We start from the raw sequence: 20,894 nt of genomic DNA, 5'->3' as shown, positions 1-20,894 counted from the left end.
CTGACTCCTTTCCACCATCCCCTCTAAATTCGGCATTATTAAGCTCAAGCTCATCCTGAGACGGTGTTTCAACATTAACTCCACAGGTGTGACACCTGTTGTTGTGTGTGGGATAGTCCTAGAGAAAGTGTGCTAGCTTGGTTGCCAAGGAATCGCCAGTTACCTTTTTCATGCCTGCCTTGAACATTTGAACCGCCTCTCGGTCAGCCCATTTTGAGGAAGGGTGGTACAGTTCAGTTTTCACGAGTGATACCGCTGAGGCTGATAAACAGTTGAAACTCGGCACTCGTAAATGCCGTGCCACTATCAGAAACGACTGCTTCTGATAGTCCGTGAATGGCAAAACTCTGACATAGTTTCTCAATTGTAGTCCGATGTTGGTGATTTCACCTCATACGTCCAACCATTTTGAATGGGCATCGACAATGAGCAGAAACATTGACTATGGGAACAATGTGTAACTGCACCCAGGGTCTAGCTGGCCGCTCCCATGGGTGTAATGGAGCTGTCACTGGCAACTTTTGCAGTTGCTGACATTGCACACAATGCTTTACTAAACTCTATTTCGCCATCCAATTCTGGCTACCATAGATAGCTGCATGCTATGGTCTTCATTCAGGAAATTCCTGGATGGGCACTGTGTAGTTCAATTAAAAGTGGCTCCCTTCCCTTTGGAGGAGCTATCACTCACGCTCCCCGCAATAAGATGCCATCCTGGCTGGTTATTTCATGACTTCTGTTGAAGTACGGTTTCATTCAGTCAGATACGGGCTCCTGTCACTAACCATATAGCACTTGTTCTCGTACCTGAGATAGGGCTGGGTCCCTACTTGTCCAGTCTCTGATCTGTTCAGCACATACCCGGCGAGGAATCTAAGAAACTTAACAAAACAAGTTCCTGTGAAACTGGGACGTGCTCATCATTTTCTTGTAAAGGCAAACGACTAAGGGTGTCGGCGTTTGCAATTTGATTGTCAGGCCTGTGTACGAACGTGTATTCGTTTGCTGCCAGAATTAAGGCACCAATAGTATTTCTGTATCTTCTTTATAAGTGCCGCTGCCTTTCTAGCGCAGACTTTAATCTTGGCCTTCTTTTTCACTTCACTATTGACCAGACTTCTCTCAGATGCCAGCTCAACTTGTTTGAGCTCAATGGCTGAGTCTCCCAAAATTTCATTATCTGTCTGCTTCTTGGAAAATTCTGTAACTTTTGCTTCCAAAGCCCCTTTGGCTTCACTTAGCTGATGCTTCATCTCTTCCGTATCTTTTGTTTGTATTTGTTTGCTGCCTCCTGGAAAATTGAGCATTGTTGTGTCTTCTCTGTCAACTCATTCTTCAGTTTGTTCAGAGAAGTGCTGAATTATTTCTGTTTCTCTTCATGCTTTTTCAGAAGTACAAGCTTTGACCTGAGGGAATCTTGTAGTGTGTGAAGGTCTTTCAACAGGTTTTTTTTTCCCTTCGAAAGCTGCTCACCTCATCTCAAACTCTGTCATCAAGCAGGGTCTCTTCCAGTTTTTTCTTTTATTCTTCCAGGTTTTGGCTTAAGACAGCCTGCGTTTCTTCAGGTTGTTGAGCCCTTGTACACTCCTTTTTCAAAACCGGAACGCTTCCTTTTGGAATCCCAGTGGCCAATCAAAGTTGATTTCTCTTAGCCAATTTCGCCCAAGAAGGCTTGGTCCGCTACCTCTCAATACTAACACTGGTAGCTTCGCTGATTGGCTTCCAGAATGGACAGTTACTCTGCTTATGCCTTTTACTTGAATGTCTTCACCTGCATAAGTTTTTAAGCTTGGCAGCTGTTCGTTCCAAACTTAACTGATGTTCACCATTATTCAAAAACTGGAAGGTATGTTCCCCAATTACTGTAATGGAAGCTCCCGTGTCTACTTCCATTTTAATAGGTTTGCCATTTACTTTCACTGTGACAAATATTGGCTCTGTCTTTCAAACTTTCAGATTAAACAATGAGTAAATGCCTGAATTTGTTGTTTCAGGCCCTTCTACATTGTAGATTTCATTGGGCTTCTTTTGTTTACAAGCTTGCTTGAATCTTTCCTTGCGCTGCCTCATCATATGTCCCTTTCTGTGACAATAGTAGCATTCGATTTTTTTTTTTAAAACTGCCAATCGCTAAAAGACTGCTTGTTTCTACCTCTATTAAAATTATTCTTCAATTTCACCTTTATTTTTTGGTTAGCTTTTCAGCAGAGTCTCACCTTTTTGTGCCACTTTCGGCTGAGGTTTCCCACCTGATGTGGAGGACGGTGCCATTTTGTGCACACTGTATTGCTTTTGAATTTCTTACTGCGCTTTCCATGGCCAGCATTATCTCTAGCGCCTTCTTGAAATCCAGATTCACTGCGGACAATAATCTTTTCTGAATAGTGTCCTCTTTTCACATCTCACACGTCGTTCAGAGTCGTACCAAACTTACAAAGTTCTGTTAGCTGCTTCAAATTTTCTACATAGCGTGCAATTGCCTCACTTGGGGCTCTATTTCACGAATTAAACCTGAACATCTGAATCATGACTGAGGGCTTGGGTTGAACATGTCCCTTCATGAGGTCCAATTCATTGAAATTCTTCAAATCTGGGCACTGTGTGCCATCAAACTTCGAATCAAACCATAGGTTTTGCTCCCACAAGTACTCAAGAGGATTGCTCGCCTCTTCTCTTCCCCTGTAATCTTGTTCGCTTGAAAAAAGAACGTGAGTTATTCTATGTAATGAGACTAATCATCTGTGGCTGGTTCAAAAGGATCAATTCTCCCAAATTGTGGCATTTTGAGTGAGGATAACCTCTTCAATTTTAACAGAGCTTGCTACTTAACAATCAGTGGGCGAGGTACAGTGCCAATTTCTTTCTAACTTGATTTCTTCTGTTCAATCCTGATTTATCCTCTTCGCCAGCTTGTTGTAGGGTGGCCGAGTTGTACTATTAATGATAGAGTCGATCTGCAGACACTTATTAGGTGGAAATGTTACTTTTTTACATTATACTCAGCAGCAACTACACATGTGCTTTCAACTCCAACTCTATCTCTACACTGACTGCTAAGGTAGCCTGCGCTACTCTCCTGTTGGTTACTACAGATCATGTGATCTTCCTTAATGAGTATTATTCTTAAAGGTACATTACACACTAAATAAAACCATAATTACTACAACCTGAAAGATGGCACCTTCAGGAAAGTAGCACTCCCTCACTAAATTGTCTGCCTAAGTTTTTTTTGTGAGGCCTGAAATCAGGTTTGAATCCAGCACCTTCTGATTTGGAACTGAAAGTGCTACCAACTGAGTCAAGTTGGCACTTTCATATTAACCAATTAGGTCAGGGATTGAAAGAAAGGTTGGTGAAGAAAGGCCATTCAAAGCTAATCCATCTCATGCCCTAATTTATCATACAATTCTCAAAGCTTGAAATGACTCTTCCCGTCACCATCAGTCCAGAAAGAACATAAGGAAAAGAAGAATAGGAGTTTGGGAAACGAGAAAGATTTCCATATCATAAAGTTTGAATAAAACCAGTGTCAGTTCCATACACTTATTTTCAAAGTAAAAAGCTGGAAAGCGAATCTGACCACAAGTTTTAAATAGAAGCCGCAATTGGGAATAAGCTAATGCTGGATAAATCCATGTAACTGCTGGCATTAATCACCAGAAGCCAACTGGTAAGAGTTGAGGGCTTTCTTATCAGAACTGGTGAGTGAACTGGCAAGTAATGATAGATAAAAACCCAATACCCTTTGCATATCAGGATAAGGCAATAAGTTGGAGACCTCTTGTGAAATGCTTTGGGACCTCTGGAGGTTGTGAAAGACATTATTCTTTCTTCCCTGCCTGCCTCCTCCTAAAATCAGCAGTGTTGATGAAACTTTTCCCCAAAGGCTGAGTTTAATTGTGTGGTAAGGTCAGTCCCAATCTTCAACACATGGTAAACTCCTAATCTCTGTTGGAGGTCAATGATGGGAGGAGGGATGAATTGAGTAGATGTAAGAAACAATCTTCCAGGGAGAACAGATTTCGCCAAGACCTGGGAGCAGGTGCTTAGCTTGCTAGTTAGGGATTGATTTGTGCCACTCGAAGGCCTAAAGAATGTGAGACAGCCTCTTCAAAAAACGATAAACTGGAATTTGGTTATGTTTTAATTTTAAAATCCTAAAATTACTCTGCACTATTCTGTTACTTAAATTGCAATTGAATCCTGAGTTCGTTCAAAATACCGGCTGCCATTTATTTCAAGCTGGACAGATGAACACTTGTTACTGAGAACGATTGATTACCAATTGGTGCACGTACACTTCTTTAAAGTTTAAAAATAACAGGCTGGACCCCCAAAGCAGGTCAATGTGCAAGTTTACTTTTCTTTTCCTGAGGAGGTCTCAAATTTGGGTTGTGACCTGTAAGTGCATCAATATAATATTTAGAACCCTCTTAAAATTTCTGTTGGTTATTCAAACCCTGAATTGCACGCTACTGTCTTGTGGAGAAACCCAGTTTGTGTTTTTTTCCTTCGGTGAGCCACAGTTGCTTTCTCCATGTAATTCATTCTGGAGATGTCCTTGCCCCAACTGGTGTCTGTTCTGCAGCTCTACTGCAAATCTTTTCCCACTGAAGTTTCTCCCCCCTTATCCTAAAGGTGGTAAGTTGTACTGGGATATGATTCCATGATTAATGGCAGCTCTCCGTTACCATGTCACCCAAGAAGCCAGTTTTTTTTAATATAAACTAGCCTGAACAGTAACTGTCAGCTGGCCATTCGACCATGTGTTGCATCATTTGGGGTGTTAGAAGCCTGACCCCTGATTTCACCAGATTGCAGCTGGCAATCCTGAATGGGGAACCTGCCTGATCTAGGAATACTGAGACCAATTGTATTTGTCTCTTAGTAATGGAGCATAGATAAAAATCCAAGTGGGGTAATTTCCTGCTGCATACTGCTCAGCAGCAGAGTACGCAATGCATTTACCCACTAAGCCCTTGAGGGATTTTACTCTTTTTAATAAAAGTGAATGTTTTTATTGAACCAAATCATTTCTGTGCTTAATTTTGTTTTAAATGTTTGTTGATTCATTTCACACTAACAGGAAATGAATCAAGCCAAATCTCTTTATTCTATCTTGGATCTAGGGCATTGTTACCAATGTGGGTCATAGTACAAGTAGCAGAATGCGCTGGGAGTTAAATACGAAATGTCTGGTGCAGCAATGTCTCAATGAAGGAGAGCTGGTCTAGCTGCACTGAAACCAAAGTGAGGACTGAACACTGATCAGGTCACCCAGGGCTAAAGAATTGAAGATGTAGGGTAGTAAAAATATGGAACTATCTGCCGGAGGAGGGCAGAAACTATTGAGCGTATCAAAGAAAACTGTAAATCTACCTAGGAAATAAGTGTATTGGAGGAAAGGCAGGGGATTAGGGTTATGGAGCAAAGAGTGGCTAACAAAAATCGCAAAATAGGCTGGTTGGGGGAAATCACTTGATCACTTGTTTCTGTTGCTGTACTATATGGCTTGGCTTATTGGACAAGCTGAACCACTGCCTTTTGGAAGAGAAATAATGGGAGAAGGGGAAATTCATTTTTTGTCCAAGCTTTAGCTCAAACCATGTCTTTTTCTAATCTATGAAATATTTAGGTGAGTGCTTCAATGGCTGGCTGGAACCTTTACTGGGAAGAATAGCTGAAAATTACACTGCCGTGGTAAGCCCTGACATCACTACCATTGACCTCAATACCTTTGAGGTAACCAAACCTGTCCGGTATGGAAGGCAGCACAATCGGGGTAATTTTGACTGGAGTTTGTCATTTGGCTGGGAGGCCATTCCATCTCATGAGATAGAAAGAAGAAAAGATGAAACCTATCCCATCAAGTGAGTATCTTGTGTGTTTGGTGATTTTATTGAATTTATGCTCATCAACACTGGCTAAGAAATAGAATGGGACATCCAAGGATTGACTACCTAAGTGAAACATCCTTGGGTCAGTTATAGTACACGCACCTGTGTAGTAAAATCATAAGATTGACCCAATTGTTTGCATTCCCATCTTGGAAATCTCAAGCCCAAAGAATTGCTCAAGAATGCCAAATTGAGGGGGTATTTTTGCTCTGTAAACTGGGTTGGGGTTGCCCAACTCCTTTTCCCTTAGGATTCTTGCAATTGTGAACTTGAATTCAGTAAATCTGGTCATTTGTGGGTTGGTACCAGAACAACGACCATGCAAAGTGCCACTGGATTAGTTTTTTGTTGGTGGGGGGAGCACAACTGCTTCATGAATGGACAGGAACCTGACACGCATACTTGGACTGGCCTACTCATGACTCCAATCCCACACTGTGGCTGAATCTTGATGCCTTCCAGCCAGCTGGAGCTGGGCAATAAATGCTGCCTTGGCAGTGTTGCCAACATCCAAAGAACTTTTTTTTAAAAAGATGTTCTTCCCATCAGTGGCTTCATAACAGAACACAATTCAAACCCAGGTCCTAGAGATATGTGCTAACCCACTGTACCACTGAGGTCCATTGATACATCTATATAAAATATTGAGGATGTTAATGTGCAGGAATGTTTCAGTTGGATACAAAGCCACACTGTAGAGGCTAGCTTAGTGGACTCAATGTCCTATTATTTCACTCAATGATGAAAAAAAATTCTCCTTTCCTGATCAGCCAGGATGAGGTAATTTCTTTGAGTTTGTTTTTTGGCAACCCAAGTGGCTCAGGTTTTGTGATTGACCAGATCAGTATGCTTCCTCTTGCACTAAGAATTCTCACTTCCACAAGTTTCTGGGTCTTTCACAGCTCTTATCCTAACTGTTAAGCATGCCTGCTGAAACTGGTGCAGCAGCTTTCTTGAGTTTTTTGATAGTTCCTGTGTAGTGTTGTCCTGTCATTGATTTTTTTTTTCTAAATTTCTAAAGCATGGGCCAGTGCTTTCCACTGGATAAAGCTCCTCCACCTTATTCTCAATGCTCACAATGCTGGTAGATCCCACTCTGCACTGGTGCTCAAGAGTTATCCAGTCACCACAGCTCTGCAAACAACAACTGAATTTTATGAATGCCCTGTTTATTTTAGTTTTATAAGTCTGCAGCTAATGTTTTACATCAATCATTACCCATTCCTTTACACCCATTTATTACAAAACCGCATTTGCAAATATATCCTCTGTTCAGGGGCTCCTTTTCTCTTGTCCCCCTCTCCCCTCCAAATGGCACAGCTAGTTAGCACAGTCAACAGCTGAGCACTGGAGACCAGAAAGTCTCAGCTTCAATCTTGGGTCTTTGCTCAATTTGTTGAACTCGGGCAGGATGGTGGCAGGTGCCCCTGGGCTTTTTGGGGAGTGGGGCGGTGGGGGAGGGGAAGAGAAGGAGGAATTGGCATCACTTGAAGTAATTATGGTGTTGAGTTTATATTTACCATAGTGGAATAGGCTGTTAACATTGTATCTAAAGTCATGCATAAAGATTGGCTATTTTGGTAAGATACTGGGTGGGGTAGGGGGGCACCTGGCCACATCAAACCATAGCCCAGGCCTTCCAAAAAGCAAAATGGGAGAAATTGGCAAAAAATAAGAGGGGAAGGTCATGAATTGTCTTAACCTCTTGTAGATTCCACGTAATTTACAATACACTATGGACATTTCAAATATGGCAGCTGAGGTAGCCAAGAATTTGACCCTGTGGCGGGTTTGTGGTTGAAGCTTGCTTGATGTTTAACCTCTGTGGGTTTTTCATAGTTTCTAGTGAAATGGATGGAGTATTGACACTTCCTCCCCACCCATAGGTTACAGACTATAATTATCAGAATCATTACTGTACTGAAGAAGTGCAGCTGTGACGTTGCTAGGGTAAAATTACACCCTAGTAGTCTCTTACTCCTATTAAATATTGTAATTATATATTTTTGTGTATAATCTATTTTTTCTCTCTTGCTTATGAGACAACTGTCTTTATTATAATTGTATATAATCCAAAAAGGATGTCTTCTCCATAATGGTGGATTTTTAGTTTGATTCCAATTGAACATTATAGCTGGAGGCACAAAAGGTTTTTGATGTAGAATGTGTGAGGAGGCTACTGGACTGGCCAAAAAAACAAAGTAACCAATGCTAAAATAATGAGAAGCAATGGTCAATGAAGATTGCAGTACGCAGGGCAAGTGTGCCATGTAGTTGATGGAGTGCATCCCAGTTGTGAAGTTCAAAGCTGAGGTGGTGGAAAAATGTACTGGAAGACTTGAATTGGGGGAAAAATGATCAACCGACAACTATATGATCTAGCAAAGAGGCAAGCAAATTATTGAGGCCTTATGACATCTATGGCAAGCTTGGCTATAATGACTGTCCAGTTGACCAGAAGCTTCAATACTGGCATCTGCGCATAACGTGCTATGTTATGAGGCCCAAGGTGCGTTTCTGTTTCCTGTCATTTCCCTTGTTTGCAAGGCCAACCGACAGTGATATCATATTGATAGCATTTTCCCTAATTTTTTGCTTTCAGGAATCTCACTTTTTTATTAGTTAACTGAAGATTTTCACCTGTAGGTCTGAATTTGGCAGAAAATTGTACCACAGAAATGACGCATTAACAGCATGCAATATTATTAATATGTGAATGTGCCAGGAAGTAATGGAGTGAGTGAAATATACCATCAATTGCATTGCAGCATAATTTGGGCTATTTGCGCCACCCTTCTGCCAATAGCCTTGCCTAAGCTGCTAAAAGTTTGTCATATCGCTCAGTCCACCACTGCAGCCAATGGCGATTGCCAATTATTGTGTGATACAGCTGACTGAAAAATAATAGTGTGAATAACCTGATACTGATGTGGTTTATGGTCCTTGCATGACTCTCATGCAAGCCACCAACAGAGAGACAGTTAAAGCTGTGGAGCCTCACGCCAACAGTCTGGAAGCTGTTCGTTCTTGAGTTTCCTTTTTCTAATTCTCTCAGTTTTAACGATCTTGCCAGTTTTGCCACCTAGTCTCATCATCATGTGTGCCCTGCCTGAAGGCAGGTCTTTGGCTTATTGTCTGCTGATGTTTCATTCTGAGCCATTTTCTTGGCAGCTTTTGTCAGTGGTGGCTTGCTATTGTCTTCCACTTGTTAGTGTCTAAAGGCAATTAATTGCAGAACATGTTAGGCCATGGCAACGCTTTCTCCTTCCTATCTACTGAGCATTCCACCATTCATTAGCGACCTGGAGGTAAAGTGGGTATGACACTTGAGGCACCATCGCCTGAACCACTTTTGCCACTCCTCCATGCCCCAGGAAAGTGTACAGGGAATAAATGTCAATTCAGGCACTGCTGGAGGAGCTGTGTGTACACAGGTCATGCTTTGCCAGGGAAGCAAGACCTGAAACTGTAGTCCACCTCCCACAGGGCCTTGACAGTGGCAATGAAGGTGACAACAGCCCTCTATTTCAATGGTTTCTACTCCTTCCAGTCTGACTCTGGAGACCTATGTAACAACATCAGCGAAGGAGCTTCATTCAACAGGTGACTGATGCCCTCTTTCATAGGGCATCCAACTTCACTTAAATATGATATTCCATGCACAACAAAGATTGGTCAATCAATTTCCACAGGATTGCTGGCTTCCTCAGGGTGCAGGGGCTATCGATGCAACCAACTTTCCCCCACTAAGCAACCAGTCACCAGACTGCTGGTCTGAATACTGGTGACGCCAATCGTTGAACATCAGTACTGTTCCTATCTATTTTATGATTGCTTTGATGGGATGTTTAGTTTGGACACCATTTTGATCCCCTCTCTTGCCTGTCCTTTTCATCAACAGGAAGGGTTAACACTCAAATTTGCTAGTTGTCTGCGATGTCCAACTGAGGAACCTGAATGTTAACTCGGAATCAGACATAACGCCTTTGTCCTTTATCGTTCCACCATGAATTATTTAGCAAGGAAGGGCAAGGTGGATGGGATGCTGGGGGACAAAAGTTTTGCAATCTTTTTAAATCTTCCTGCAGCATTTCTGGGAAAAAAGGAAAGAGCAGGCGCAAAAGATTTTTAAAAACTTAATAAAAGGCTGCAAGAAGTAAACATTTTAAAATTGATTTCAGAAGTTCCAGCTTGTTTATCTCCCATCGCCATTCTTCAATCTGGGTTAGTGTCTGCTCGCCGCTTTTTATAGTGCCATGCAGTTGATCTGCGGGGTAAGCCATGACTGCAGCGTGCATGAGGTCCCTGATGCATCACTGACCTTGCCAGACTGATTGTTAAGCACATTACGGCGCAAGTATAAAGCGGCATGGATGGAGAGCGCAAATGTCTGTTAACAGCATGCGTCATCATACACTGCATTGCAGCAAATCCAGGCCCAATAGCATTTCCTCTCCGAGATCACGACACTAAAGGGTTTTGTTCATTGCAGTTCTTTAATCGTGAGTTCTTTTGTTCCATTTGAAAATCCAGATGGCCGGTGATTACAGCAATTAGTGGCCATTAAGCCCAAGCTTCTGAATCTGAAGTCCAGTCAAAGTCCCATGCAGTGTGTCAGAAGTCCAGTTTTGAATTAGAAGAGTCAAAGTGAAGAAACCCATCGACCCACTGGTGTACCCCAGGCATGGTATAATTTCTAAAAGGCACTTGTGACATTAATTGCCAAACATTCAGTACTGTGCCTATCTCTTTTAAGATTGTTTTGATGGGCAGTTTGATTTGGTCAATGTTTTGATCCCTTTCTGATTGGCATGTCAACCTGCTTTTAGACACCTGGCTGAATCTAATACTGGGTAGAACAGCCCATATAATTCCGAAACCTGAACTGAAATCCAACCCAGAAGTGAGACTTGAAAGATCCCAGTGGATACTAATCTCCCACGTTTGTCTATGAGTGAGAATTGTAGTAAATAGGATTGGAAATATCAGGCTGCTGTAGGAATGGATTGCTGTTCTGACGCTAGAGATGAAGTGCATGGTTAAGATAGAGAGAGCTCCGATCTATACAGTACCTGACTCTAGAGTGCTTGAGGATGTCACTGCATGCAGGGAGGAACAGGATAATTTTCACTTTGAGACAAAGTACAATTTTAAAACCAAATTCAGGTAAGTTGAGGTGTGTGGCATTTTTGGTTTCTATATAAACGAGGTTAATTTAGAATGGTCTCTGTAACCCTGGTGAGAGTCCATTAACAGTGAAAACTTGTTTTTTTTAAATTCATTTACAGGATGTGGGTGTCGCTGGCTAGGCCAGCATTTATTGTCCATCCCTAATTGCCCTTGGGAAGGTGGTGGTGAGCTGCCTCCTTCGACCACTGCAGACCATGTGGTGTAGGTACACCCACAGTGCTGTTAGGGAGGGAGTTCCAGGATTTTGACTCAGTGATAGTGAAGGAACGGCAATATATTTCCAAGTCAGGATGGTGAGTGGCTTGGAGGGGAACTTCCAGGTGGTGGTGTTCCCATCTATTTGCTGCCCTTGTCCTTCTAGGTGGTAGTGATCATGGGTTTGGAAGGTGCTACCTAAGGAGCCTTGGTGAATTTCTGCAGTGCATCTTGTAGATGGTGTACACTGCTGCTACTGTGTGTTGGTGATGGAGGGAGTGAATGTGGAAGGGGTGCCAATCAAGTGGGTTGCTTTGTCTTGGATGGTGTCCAGCTTCTTCAGTGTTGTTGGAGCCGCACTCATCCAGGCAAGTGGAGAGTATTCTATCACACTCCTCACTTGTGCCTTGTAGATGGTGGGCAGGCTTTGGGGAGTCAGGATGTGAGTTACTCTCCACAGGATTCCTCTGAACTACTCTTGTAGCCACAGTATTTGTATGGTTGGTCCAGTTCAGTTTCTGGTCAATGGTAACCCCCAAGATGTTAGTGGGGGATTCAGTGATGGTAATGTCATTGAATGTCAAGGGGCGATGGTTAGATTTTCTCTTGTTGGAAATGGTCATTGCCCGGCACTTGTGTGGCACGAATGTTACTTGCCACTTCAGCCCAAGCCTGGATATTGTCCAGGTCTTGCTGCATTTGGACATGGACTGTTATATTTAGTTAAAAGCTAGTGTTCAAGGATGGGGTCAGCCTAAGGTTACTTATTCAGCCCGAATCAGTGTTTCAAATATTATTATTTCATGACCGTATCTTTTTGAAAACTGGGGCCCACGTGTAACAAAAAGCAACAGAGCAAACAAGAACATTGATTTGTTTTCACAAAGCCTACCCGGGGTAACAGAAAATGGTCTTTCTAGATTTGTCAATTTTCCCTATTCAAATGGATTTTTATCTGGAATTTGAATGCAGCATCACTGGATGAAGGGGGAAATAAAATGGAGGCTGTCTTGAGACCACCACGTTCTCTTCAGCTGCTTCTGCTAAAGTGGATAAATAGCTGAGGGAGGTTTGTTTACTTTGAGCTTAGAACTGTCTTGAAACGCTCTCACCATGTTTCTATCCATGTTGAAGCTGCTCAGTTATATCATCTGGTTCCAGTTAAGGGCTGAAGAATTCAACTCCTGAGCAATGGACATTCCCATATAATCCTAGTACGGCTTCAGAAGTGAGCTCATGGGAAAGCATTTACGCTATTGTGGGCACTTGCCTTGAGCTGTCAACACCACTACTTCATGGGACATGGTAGATTATGTAGGCGTTTAAGGTCCTGGAGATGTCCCTGTCTTAACTTCATGCCACCCATATCAGTGGGCCCCCAAGGTTATATTACTTTAGGTAATGTACAACTGGTTTCATACGTGTAGCTAAGAACAGAAATTATTGTACCAATAGGATTTCTAAGAACATTATTGTACCTGCTGTGAAAACACTATCAGCGCACAGACTGCAGCAGTTCATGGTCAAGGTCCACCACCACTTCTTCCTCAGCAACTGGGGGTGGGAAATAAATGTGGCCTTGCCGTTATTGCCCATATCCTGAGAACAAATAACAGAAAATCCTGTTGCACAAGAGACAGTAGATATGTATTGAGGCATTTAATGGCCACCCAAGTCTTGCATTGCTCAATAAATGTAAGAATTTGCTCCATATGAGGTAAAATTTATCAGCTGTTTGAAAACAATATGAATATTGTGGTCTTCTCTCTAGAGAGTGAATCTCTCATTGGTCATATGGGTGAGCTTCAATTCGGCACAAAATGAAACTATGCAATCTCTCTCCGGCCAAGTCAGTTGATATTTAGTTTATTTTCAGGACTCCCACGTTTGCTGGTGGCCTCTTTGCGATCTCCAAAGCTTACTTTGAACTGATTGGAACATACGACAACCAGATGGAAATATGGGGAGGAGAGAATGTGGAAATGTCATTCAGGGTAAACGCAAATGCTTATGTTTATAATGCTCACGCCTTGGTTGTGTCTGTTGATAAGCTTTAAATATGAATGAGGCCTTGTGGTCTAATGTGCAAAGGTGTTGCCTGTTGTGGTAGCAAGCTACCCAGGCCAGGAAAGCCCCTGGATCAATTCCTGCTGTGTGTTGTTAGTTGATCTCCACCAGGACACCAGTTAAGGCACCTCAATTGGCCTCACAGCTTCAGTACTAATGAGGTGCGGGGAAAAAAATCAGCCAATGTTCCCACTCTTGATCGCAATCCAGTGAGCTCTGCTGGAAAGTCTGTGGATGTTTGATCAGATGTGGCTCTGATGCCCTCTAGGAGCAAAACCCAGGCTTGCGCATAACAGAATGCCTTTTGGTACCTCATCCTAGCCACTTTCAGAAATTTACCTCATCATAGTTTTTCTTCCAAAGCCACAAACTTGGTGTTTTTGCCTTGTCAAGTTTAATATTCTGGATCCTTTTACATTAAAAGTATTTGCAGTGCACTGGCAAGCTATAATTATTGACTAATCTTAATATTACCATTTAAGCAGTTGACACCACTGAATGTCCTTTTGACCTTTTCAGTGAGACTCACTGGTATCATTTGTGTTTGGGTTCTAGAGTGTGGCAGCCCAAACTTATTTTAGTTTGAGGTTCTTGGAGACATTTCTGATCAACCTGGGTGGGATTTGAGCCCACATTCCAAAAACTGAAAAAGTAGCCTAATGGCTGTCATACCTAGTACCCAAATTAGAACCATAGAAAAGTTGTGGTGCAGAAAGAGGCCATTCAGCCCATCTATAAATTCTTTATATAAAAAAAAAGAGTGGATGTAAATCTTCTATTATAACTGTTCGGAGTTGAGTGTGTAGCTTTGAAATACATTTTTAAAAATGCCATTGCTTGGCTGTATTTGGTACCGAGGAGCCATAAGCCTCGAATGGCATTGTCTTTTATTGGTTTATAAAAGATGCATTTTGACTTCACCAATGAACATCTTAAAAATGAAAATCATTTTTAAATCTAGTAATGTAATCTCCATGTTTTGTGTCTAATGAATGCAGGCAGATTATCAAGACAAAAATTGACAGGGGTCAGCCTTGGCTCAGTAGTAACAGTGCAGTCAGGAGCTTCTAGGCTCAAGCTCCACTTCAGGACTCCAGCTCACAATCGAGGCTGCCACTCTAGTGCAGTACTGACAGAGTGCTGCACTGTTGGTGCCATCTTTCTGTTGAAACATTAAATGGAGGCACTGTGTACTCCCTTGGGTGGACATAAAAGATCCCACAGCATTATTCAAAAAAGGGCAGGCAAATTCTCCTGGTGTCGTGGTCAAATTTATCCCTCAACCAATACCTAAAACAGGTGCCATCTGATCTGTTCATTTATTTCATTGCTGTTTGTGGGAGCTTGCTGTGCGCAAATTGACTTTTGTTGCCTACATTTCAACAGCTATTACACTTCAGAATTACTTAATTGGCTGAAAGGACTTTGGGACATCCTGAGGTCATGAAAGGTGCTATATAAATGTCTCTCATAGGAAAATGAAATTATTACTAATTTATATATTTTAAGAGTAAGTCTCATGTAGATTCTATCCTTTCTTTGTCACGTTGTTCATTTCTGTCTGATTACTCTTCTGAGAAGTTCCTTTGGTTGTTTTTCTTTGTTCAAGGCACTACATCTTTTTAAAAATTCCTTCATGGGATGTGGGCATCACTGGCAAGGCCAGCATTTGTTGTCCATCCTCATTGCTCTTGATTTGAGTGGCTTGCTAGGGCAGTTAGGAGTCAACCACATTGCTGTGGGTATGGAGTTACATGTAGGGCTTATCAGGTAAGGATGGCAGATTTCCTTCACCTGAAGGACATTCGTGAACCTACATAAATGCAGAAGAAATCTTTCCCAGCTGTTTTTCGGGCACTTTTCAGGTGTGCTACATTTTGGTAACACAACCCCAGCCGTTCCTTCACTCTTGAATCAGTTTAACCCATCTTGAAACATCCCAGTTTCAGCCTGTCCAATAATCACACTCAAGTCCAGCAAACAAAGCATCATTTAACTGAGTGAGAATGGCCCTGAGCTCCCTTTTTGGGAAGATTCTGGGATGTTTGGTAATTCTGCAACATCAGTAAATGTCCCTTCCAAGATTGTTTAGAAGAGAAATATAAGGGAGGTGTCATTTAAATGGCCGAGTTCTATTTTTGTGGAGATATATTGAGGAGAAATCTAAAGGAAGAACATTTAATCCCGTGTTAACTGATATTTTGAAAAGGAACTGGATCCTTATCTCTTTTGTAATAAGGATTGAAAATTGCACAAATACTAATATTATATAGATGATATGAAGGGAGAGCAGATCTTGACTGAGAGAGTTGCAACTGAAGGGAAATGAGGCCGTATTTGCAGTAGCATTGCTTAGACTGTGGAAGGGCTCGACTGGCTCACTTGAATTTGTCTTTTTCTAAGCTTGCATGTGAATGTGGAATGTACTTAATGTTGTGAAATATTATGTAAACATTGACATATGCTTTTTGAATCTGAAAAATAATTCATTTTGGGTAGCTGCACTCCTAACCACTTAGACCTACATGGAATGTCTGGGTTAATTGACGGAACTGGTGCTTTAGGTTAGATGTTTATGGAGTTGAAGTAAGATCCACCAAATGGTGATGCAGTAGGGCAATGTCATAGTGCTTCATTCCAAAGAATATATTTTTTGAACTTGACTGCATAGCTGAATTTAAGCTTTTGATGCCTATAATAGCTGATGAACTGGATCAGTGTCTATTCTGTAAAATATGCAAGAATTTACTTCTTCAGGACACTCCAGGAACTTGAGAGTGCGGGCTGACGCTTTAGTGCAGTACTGAAGGGATGTTGTATTACATGCCATTTTTCAAATGAGACATTAGCCCAAGGCCCCACCTGCCCCCTTAGGTGGATGTAAAAGATCTTGCAGCATTTTTCAAAGAAGAAAGGGGAGTTCTCCACAGTATCCTGACCAATATTTATCCCTGAACCGATTATTTGGTCACTATATATCTATAGGTGTTTGCTGTGCGCAAATTGACTGCTGTGTTTCCTCCATGAGTGACTATGCTTCCAAAGTATTTCATTGGCTGAGAATTGCTTTGAGACATCCTGAAGTTGTGAAAGGCATGATTTAAATGCAAACTCTTTCTATCTATCATTTAAACACTCAAAACTGTGATGGATGGATGGGTGGGTTATGGTAGAAGACAGATTGTAGTTTCTTTTGGATGGTAAAGTAAGATGAGTTAAATAGCCTTCCTCATCTGTGCTGATTTTATAAATGGCAAACAACTGAAGAATAAAGGAAGTTTTTTAAAAAGCAGAGCACAAATCATCTCCAATGGGAACAAGATCAAGTTAAGAAGGTATAAAACGTAAAGAAATATAAGCTGAGGGAAGCTATTTTAGGGATGTTCAACATATGTTTTTGGGGTGGGGTGGGGAGAGGAGGGTGCATAGGAGATGAATATTCACACTAAATTCGGCTCCAGCACCCAAGTCGGAAACCAGTTTTCTGTGAAACTATATAGGCTTGGATGAAGGGCTGGTGTATGAGGTGAGAGCAGAAACAACAGTACGATTGGAGAGTTGAAATTGAGAGCACTCAACACAGTCATGGGGAAGCTAACTTGGTTGAACCTAGAAGCATGAAGAAGCTGAAGATACATTGTTAATCCACAGTGCTGTAAACAATCTGTACCTGTACTGATGGTCCAATTCTGTCACTGCCTGAGTCCATAACTCCTCATGGTCAGTTCCCTCAGATCGTACTGTCTTCAACCACTATTCAAACAAGAATATATATTTAAACCGGATGTTACATGATGACAATCTTAATGAGGTCCGTTTTTGTCAAAGGAATCTAGACGAAGGGATTCCCTCTTTAAATGAAAAAATATTCAAATATCTTTTCCCAAGTTTTACTGCAGCATGAAGAGGGTTAATAAACCAACATTACTGGGAATTAACGATGGTATGTGTGCTCAATAAAGGAAATTCTGTATCAAATTAATATCTTATGTAGCCTTTTTTACTTTTGGCATTGGCTAATGGCCATGTTGTCTAACTTGCTTTGTTTTAGGTCTGGCAATGTGGTGGGCAGTTGGAAATCATTCCCTGCTCGGTGGTGGGCCATGTGTTCCGTACCAAGAGCCCTCACAGCTTCCCGAAAGGTGTGCAGGTAATTGCCCGCAACCAAGTGCGCCTGGCTGAGGTCTGGATGGATGGCTACAAGGAGCTGTTTTACAGGAGGAACCAGCAAGCACAGAAGATGGCCCAAGAGGTGGGTGAACTGCAGTTCATTCTTTAAAATCATATAAGTTGTCATAGTTTTAATTCTACCCCTACCACCCAACCCCTCCCCCATATGTTTGGTTAACAGGGTCTGTTCACTGGAACCCTTGTTCCCTGCATTCCGGTTTCTTTCCTAACAGAGGTTTGTATCCCTAGGGGTCAGTTATTCTCAATTGCAGCAAGTTACTTATTGAATTTAACATGGTCTCGCATTGCACTGCAAGACACCTTTCAGAATATTAAACAGGTAATCTTTTGACAGATTGCAGCAACTAATATCTTTATTCATAGTGAGTAAATATGAAGCTAACAATATTACACAAATATGAGAGTCCATAATGCATTTTATTATTCTTTTTATCAGAGTAGCTACTTAAGAAATATAACTTTTTTTCATGGTTGACCGATCAAATCCTGAGGAAAATCTAATTCAATAGGGGTCACTTTCAGTACCAGTCAACAGCACAGTTAAAAGCGGAGTGAGAAACAGTCCATTAATGACATGACAGAATTCTGAAAAAAGCACTGAACTGCTTGAGGATTTTGTTCCCATCAATCTATTGATCAACCAATGAAACTATTTTTGAGATCAAAAGATAATTTTTAATCTCAAATGCAATGAGTAAATCTACATCGTGTTATCCCATTTTTCTCTTCTGTCACTCCCTCATCCTTTCTTTTCTCCCTCTTTCTTCCCTGCCCCCACCCCTCCTGCTGGGCTCCTGAACTAAACTTGTCATCTTGCTGTGACAGCCAATCTGGATTGGCACCCTCCATTGTCTTCCAGTCCATGACGACTGTCATGTGCCCCATGCAATACACTGAGGTAACCACTATGTGGGAGTAGAATTTAGCAAAACCACAGCATTGTGATCAGAATATACTAATAAAAATACAGTTGGAATCTCTGCACAATGTTTTCTCTCAGTAATAGAGTACAGCACCTCTCGTGGATATAGTTTCTCTGGCCCAGCTCGGTCCAGTTTTAAATAATGTGTGAAGTATATTTTATTTACTTTTTTCTTCACCGCCCCCAAACTCACCAACTCAGCAAGTCATCAAGACTCACCTTCCAGAGCCAACTAAGTTTAATTGTCAGTTACATTGCAACTTGTTGCTGTCCCAGGAAACCTATTTTTGAGTTAAAATTATCTATAAGATGTTCTGCCTACTCAGAATTGCAGCTGAATCAACTGCTGATTTGCCTCAACACAAAATATACTAGTGGATTTGGTATTCATCTCTTGCTCTTTTTTTTTAGAAAATTTATGGAGATCTTTCTGAAAGGCTTCAGCTGAAGGAGCATTTAAAATGCAAGAACTTTACATGGTATCTGCAAAATGTGTATCCTGAAATCTTTATACCTGACTTTAATCCAGTGCATTACGGGGCGGTAAGTAAAATGATGTATTAAATAAGGCTGCATTTCCTGCCAATGTGGTGCACGCACAGTTGTACCGCTTAACTCCGTGACATCATTGCGAGCAATGGAGATCAGAACTCTCCACATTCCCCCAACCTCAGTGTGATACTCATCCTCTCCATTTAGTTTCTCATGCTTTTTTTTAGTATATTGGAACCAGAAAGGGCTATTTTATTCAGAACAAAATACAATATGCATTTTCACCTCTGGAATTTCCTTTAGCTTTCTCTGTGGCATGCACCCATTTCAAACAAGTGAGCATGTACATAGAGGCTAGAGATTTCAAACTCCCTTAAATCTGCCCTATTGCATTTTAATGTTCCTGCTTCTGAAGCCACTGAAACATCAGGACACAGCCACAAAGATTAAAAATGGATTGGGAAATTGGCTGGCTCCCTTATGGGTTTGTGATCCTCCTCAACCAATTTTTCTCAATGCTCTGTACCTGGATGATTCAATATGCCCAAGTTAGGAACACAAAATCTATACCAATTTTTAAAAAATTAACGAGAATGCTAAATATATAGATTGTCTTTTATCTAACCTCAAATTCTGAGTGGCAACCTAAATTTGTGCATCTGTTTTCCATTGTCAGCAAGATTCAGCTTTAGGTTTTCTGTGCATGCTCAGACAAGTACACATGCGCAGATGGGTGTCGGTGGCCATCTTGCATTTGCAAGAGACACCATAGTTAAAAAAACAAGCTTTGAACTGTTTAAAGCAAAATCGATTTGAAGCTCTGAGTGACATTTTCTAAACCAATTTGAAACCTTTTTTTCAAAACATTAATGGGCTTTGAAATTATGCCACAAATTGCAAGTACATGAATGCCTTAGTGCATTGGCTTGAATTTCCCTGCTCGCCTTTAGCAGATGTGTTAATCCGTTTTCAATTAACAGAGAGGTCTTCAGAGATCTGTATTAAGCATTCGCATGCGAGGAACCCACAGCATAATGTCAAAATCCCTTTAAGTATCCTGCAGCACTCCCCGCATAATACGAAGAGCCAAAGCATCAATAGGGTTGAATATACTCGTCTTTTGAGACAACAAATGGAGGGCTAACTAACATGTTCTGTACACTTCTCAAATTGTCATTTTCTGAACCTAATTATAATTTTCCCTACTTACACTTTTTAAAAATCCATGGAGTAGATTTGCCTGTGTTGGCACGAGCATGTGCGTCCATAATTACTGACCCTCGGAACCCTTTTTAACTATAACGCCAAATTATTTTTAATTGTTTCTTTAATCTTTTGTATTTCTGATTTAATGCTAATTTATTCTAAACTGGGGAAATCTCTACGCAGTGACTGTTCAAACTTCACCCTCTAGAATTTTTTTCCTTTTGCACCTCTCTCCCAGCCTTCTAAAGTCTCCCCGATATCTCTTTCTTTCACCCCTCATCCCTTTCTCCTTCCTACTTGGTGCCCACTTTGCTAACAGCTGCCTATACAACACTAGGTACCTTTCTCAATGCAATGGATGCTACAGAAATGTATGTTCAATTAGTGAGCCTGAGATCCATGTTTAGAAATGACTGCGTTAATGATAGTAGTGGACAAACCCAGATCAGGTTATTGCAGTTAGTTGCATAATAAATTTCTACTATACCACAACGTTCTAACACAAAAGGGTAGTGGAAATCTAGAATTCTTTTCCCCTCAAAAAGCTGTGGTTGCTGGAACAATTGGAATGTTCAAGAATGACATTGATTGATAGATCTATGTTGGATAGAGGCATCAAGAAATATGGCATTTAAGGTGAGTAAATTGAGTTGAGGTACATATCAGCCATGTTGGTGGAACATGTTGGAGGGGCTTAATAGCTTCATCCTGTTCCTAAATGTGTTATAGTCTCA

The 20,894-nt window shown here is 41.3% G+C and overlaps 1 protein-coding gene across 3 annotated transcripts in view; it reads left to right on the top strand.

Moving 5' to 3' along the window:
• The window catches only part of LOC144672666 (polypeptide N-acetylgalactosaminyltransferase 6-like), a 72,919-nt gene that overhangs the window by 43,159 nt on the left and 8,866 nt on the right, over positions 1–20,894 (top strand). For all 3 annotated transcript variants that reach the window (XM_078534544.1, XM_078534545.1, XM_078534543.1), the window contains 4 exons: positions 5,636–5,870; positions 13,159–13,276; positions 17,401–17,601; positions 18,874–19,005. In XM_078534544.1, the coding sequence (XP_078390670.1) occupies positions 5,636–5,870; positions 13,159–13,276; positions 17,401–17,601; positions 18,874–19,005 (686 nt within the window). The remainder of the gene's footprint in view (positions 1–5,635; positions 5,871–13,158; positions 13,277–17,400; positions 17,602–18,873; positions 19,006–20,894) is intronic.

This window comes from Cetorhinus maximus, chromosome X, assembly GCF_964194155.1.
Source record: "Cetorhinus maximus chromosome X, sCetMax3.hap1.1, whole genome shotgun sequence".
Taxonomy (NCBI): domain Eukaryota; kingdom Metazoa; phylum Chordata; class Chondrichthyes; order Lamniformes; family Cetorhinidae; genus Cetorhinus; species Cetorhinus maximus.
The sequence above is the reverse complement of the archived record's forward strand: the minus strand, read 5'-3'. Positions and strand labels throughout refer to the sequence as shown.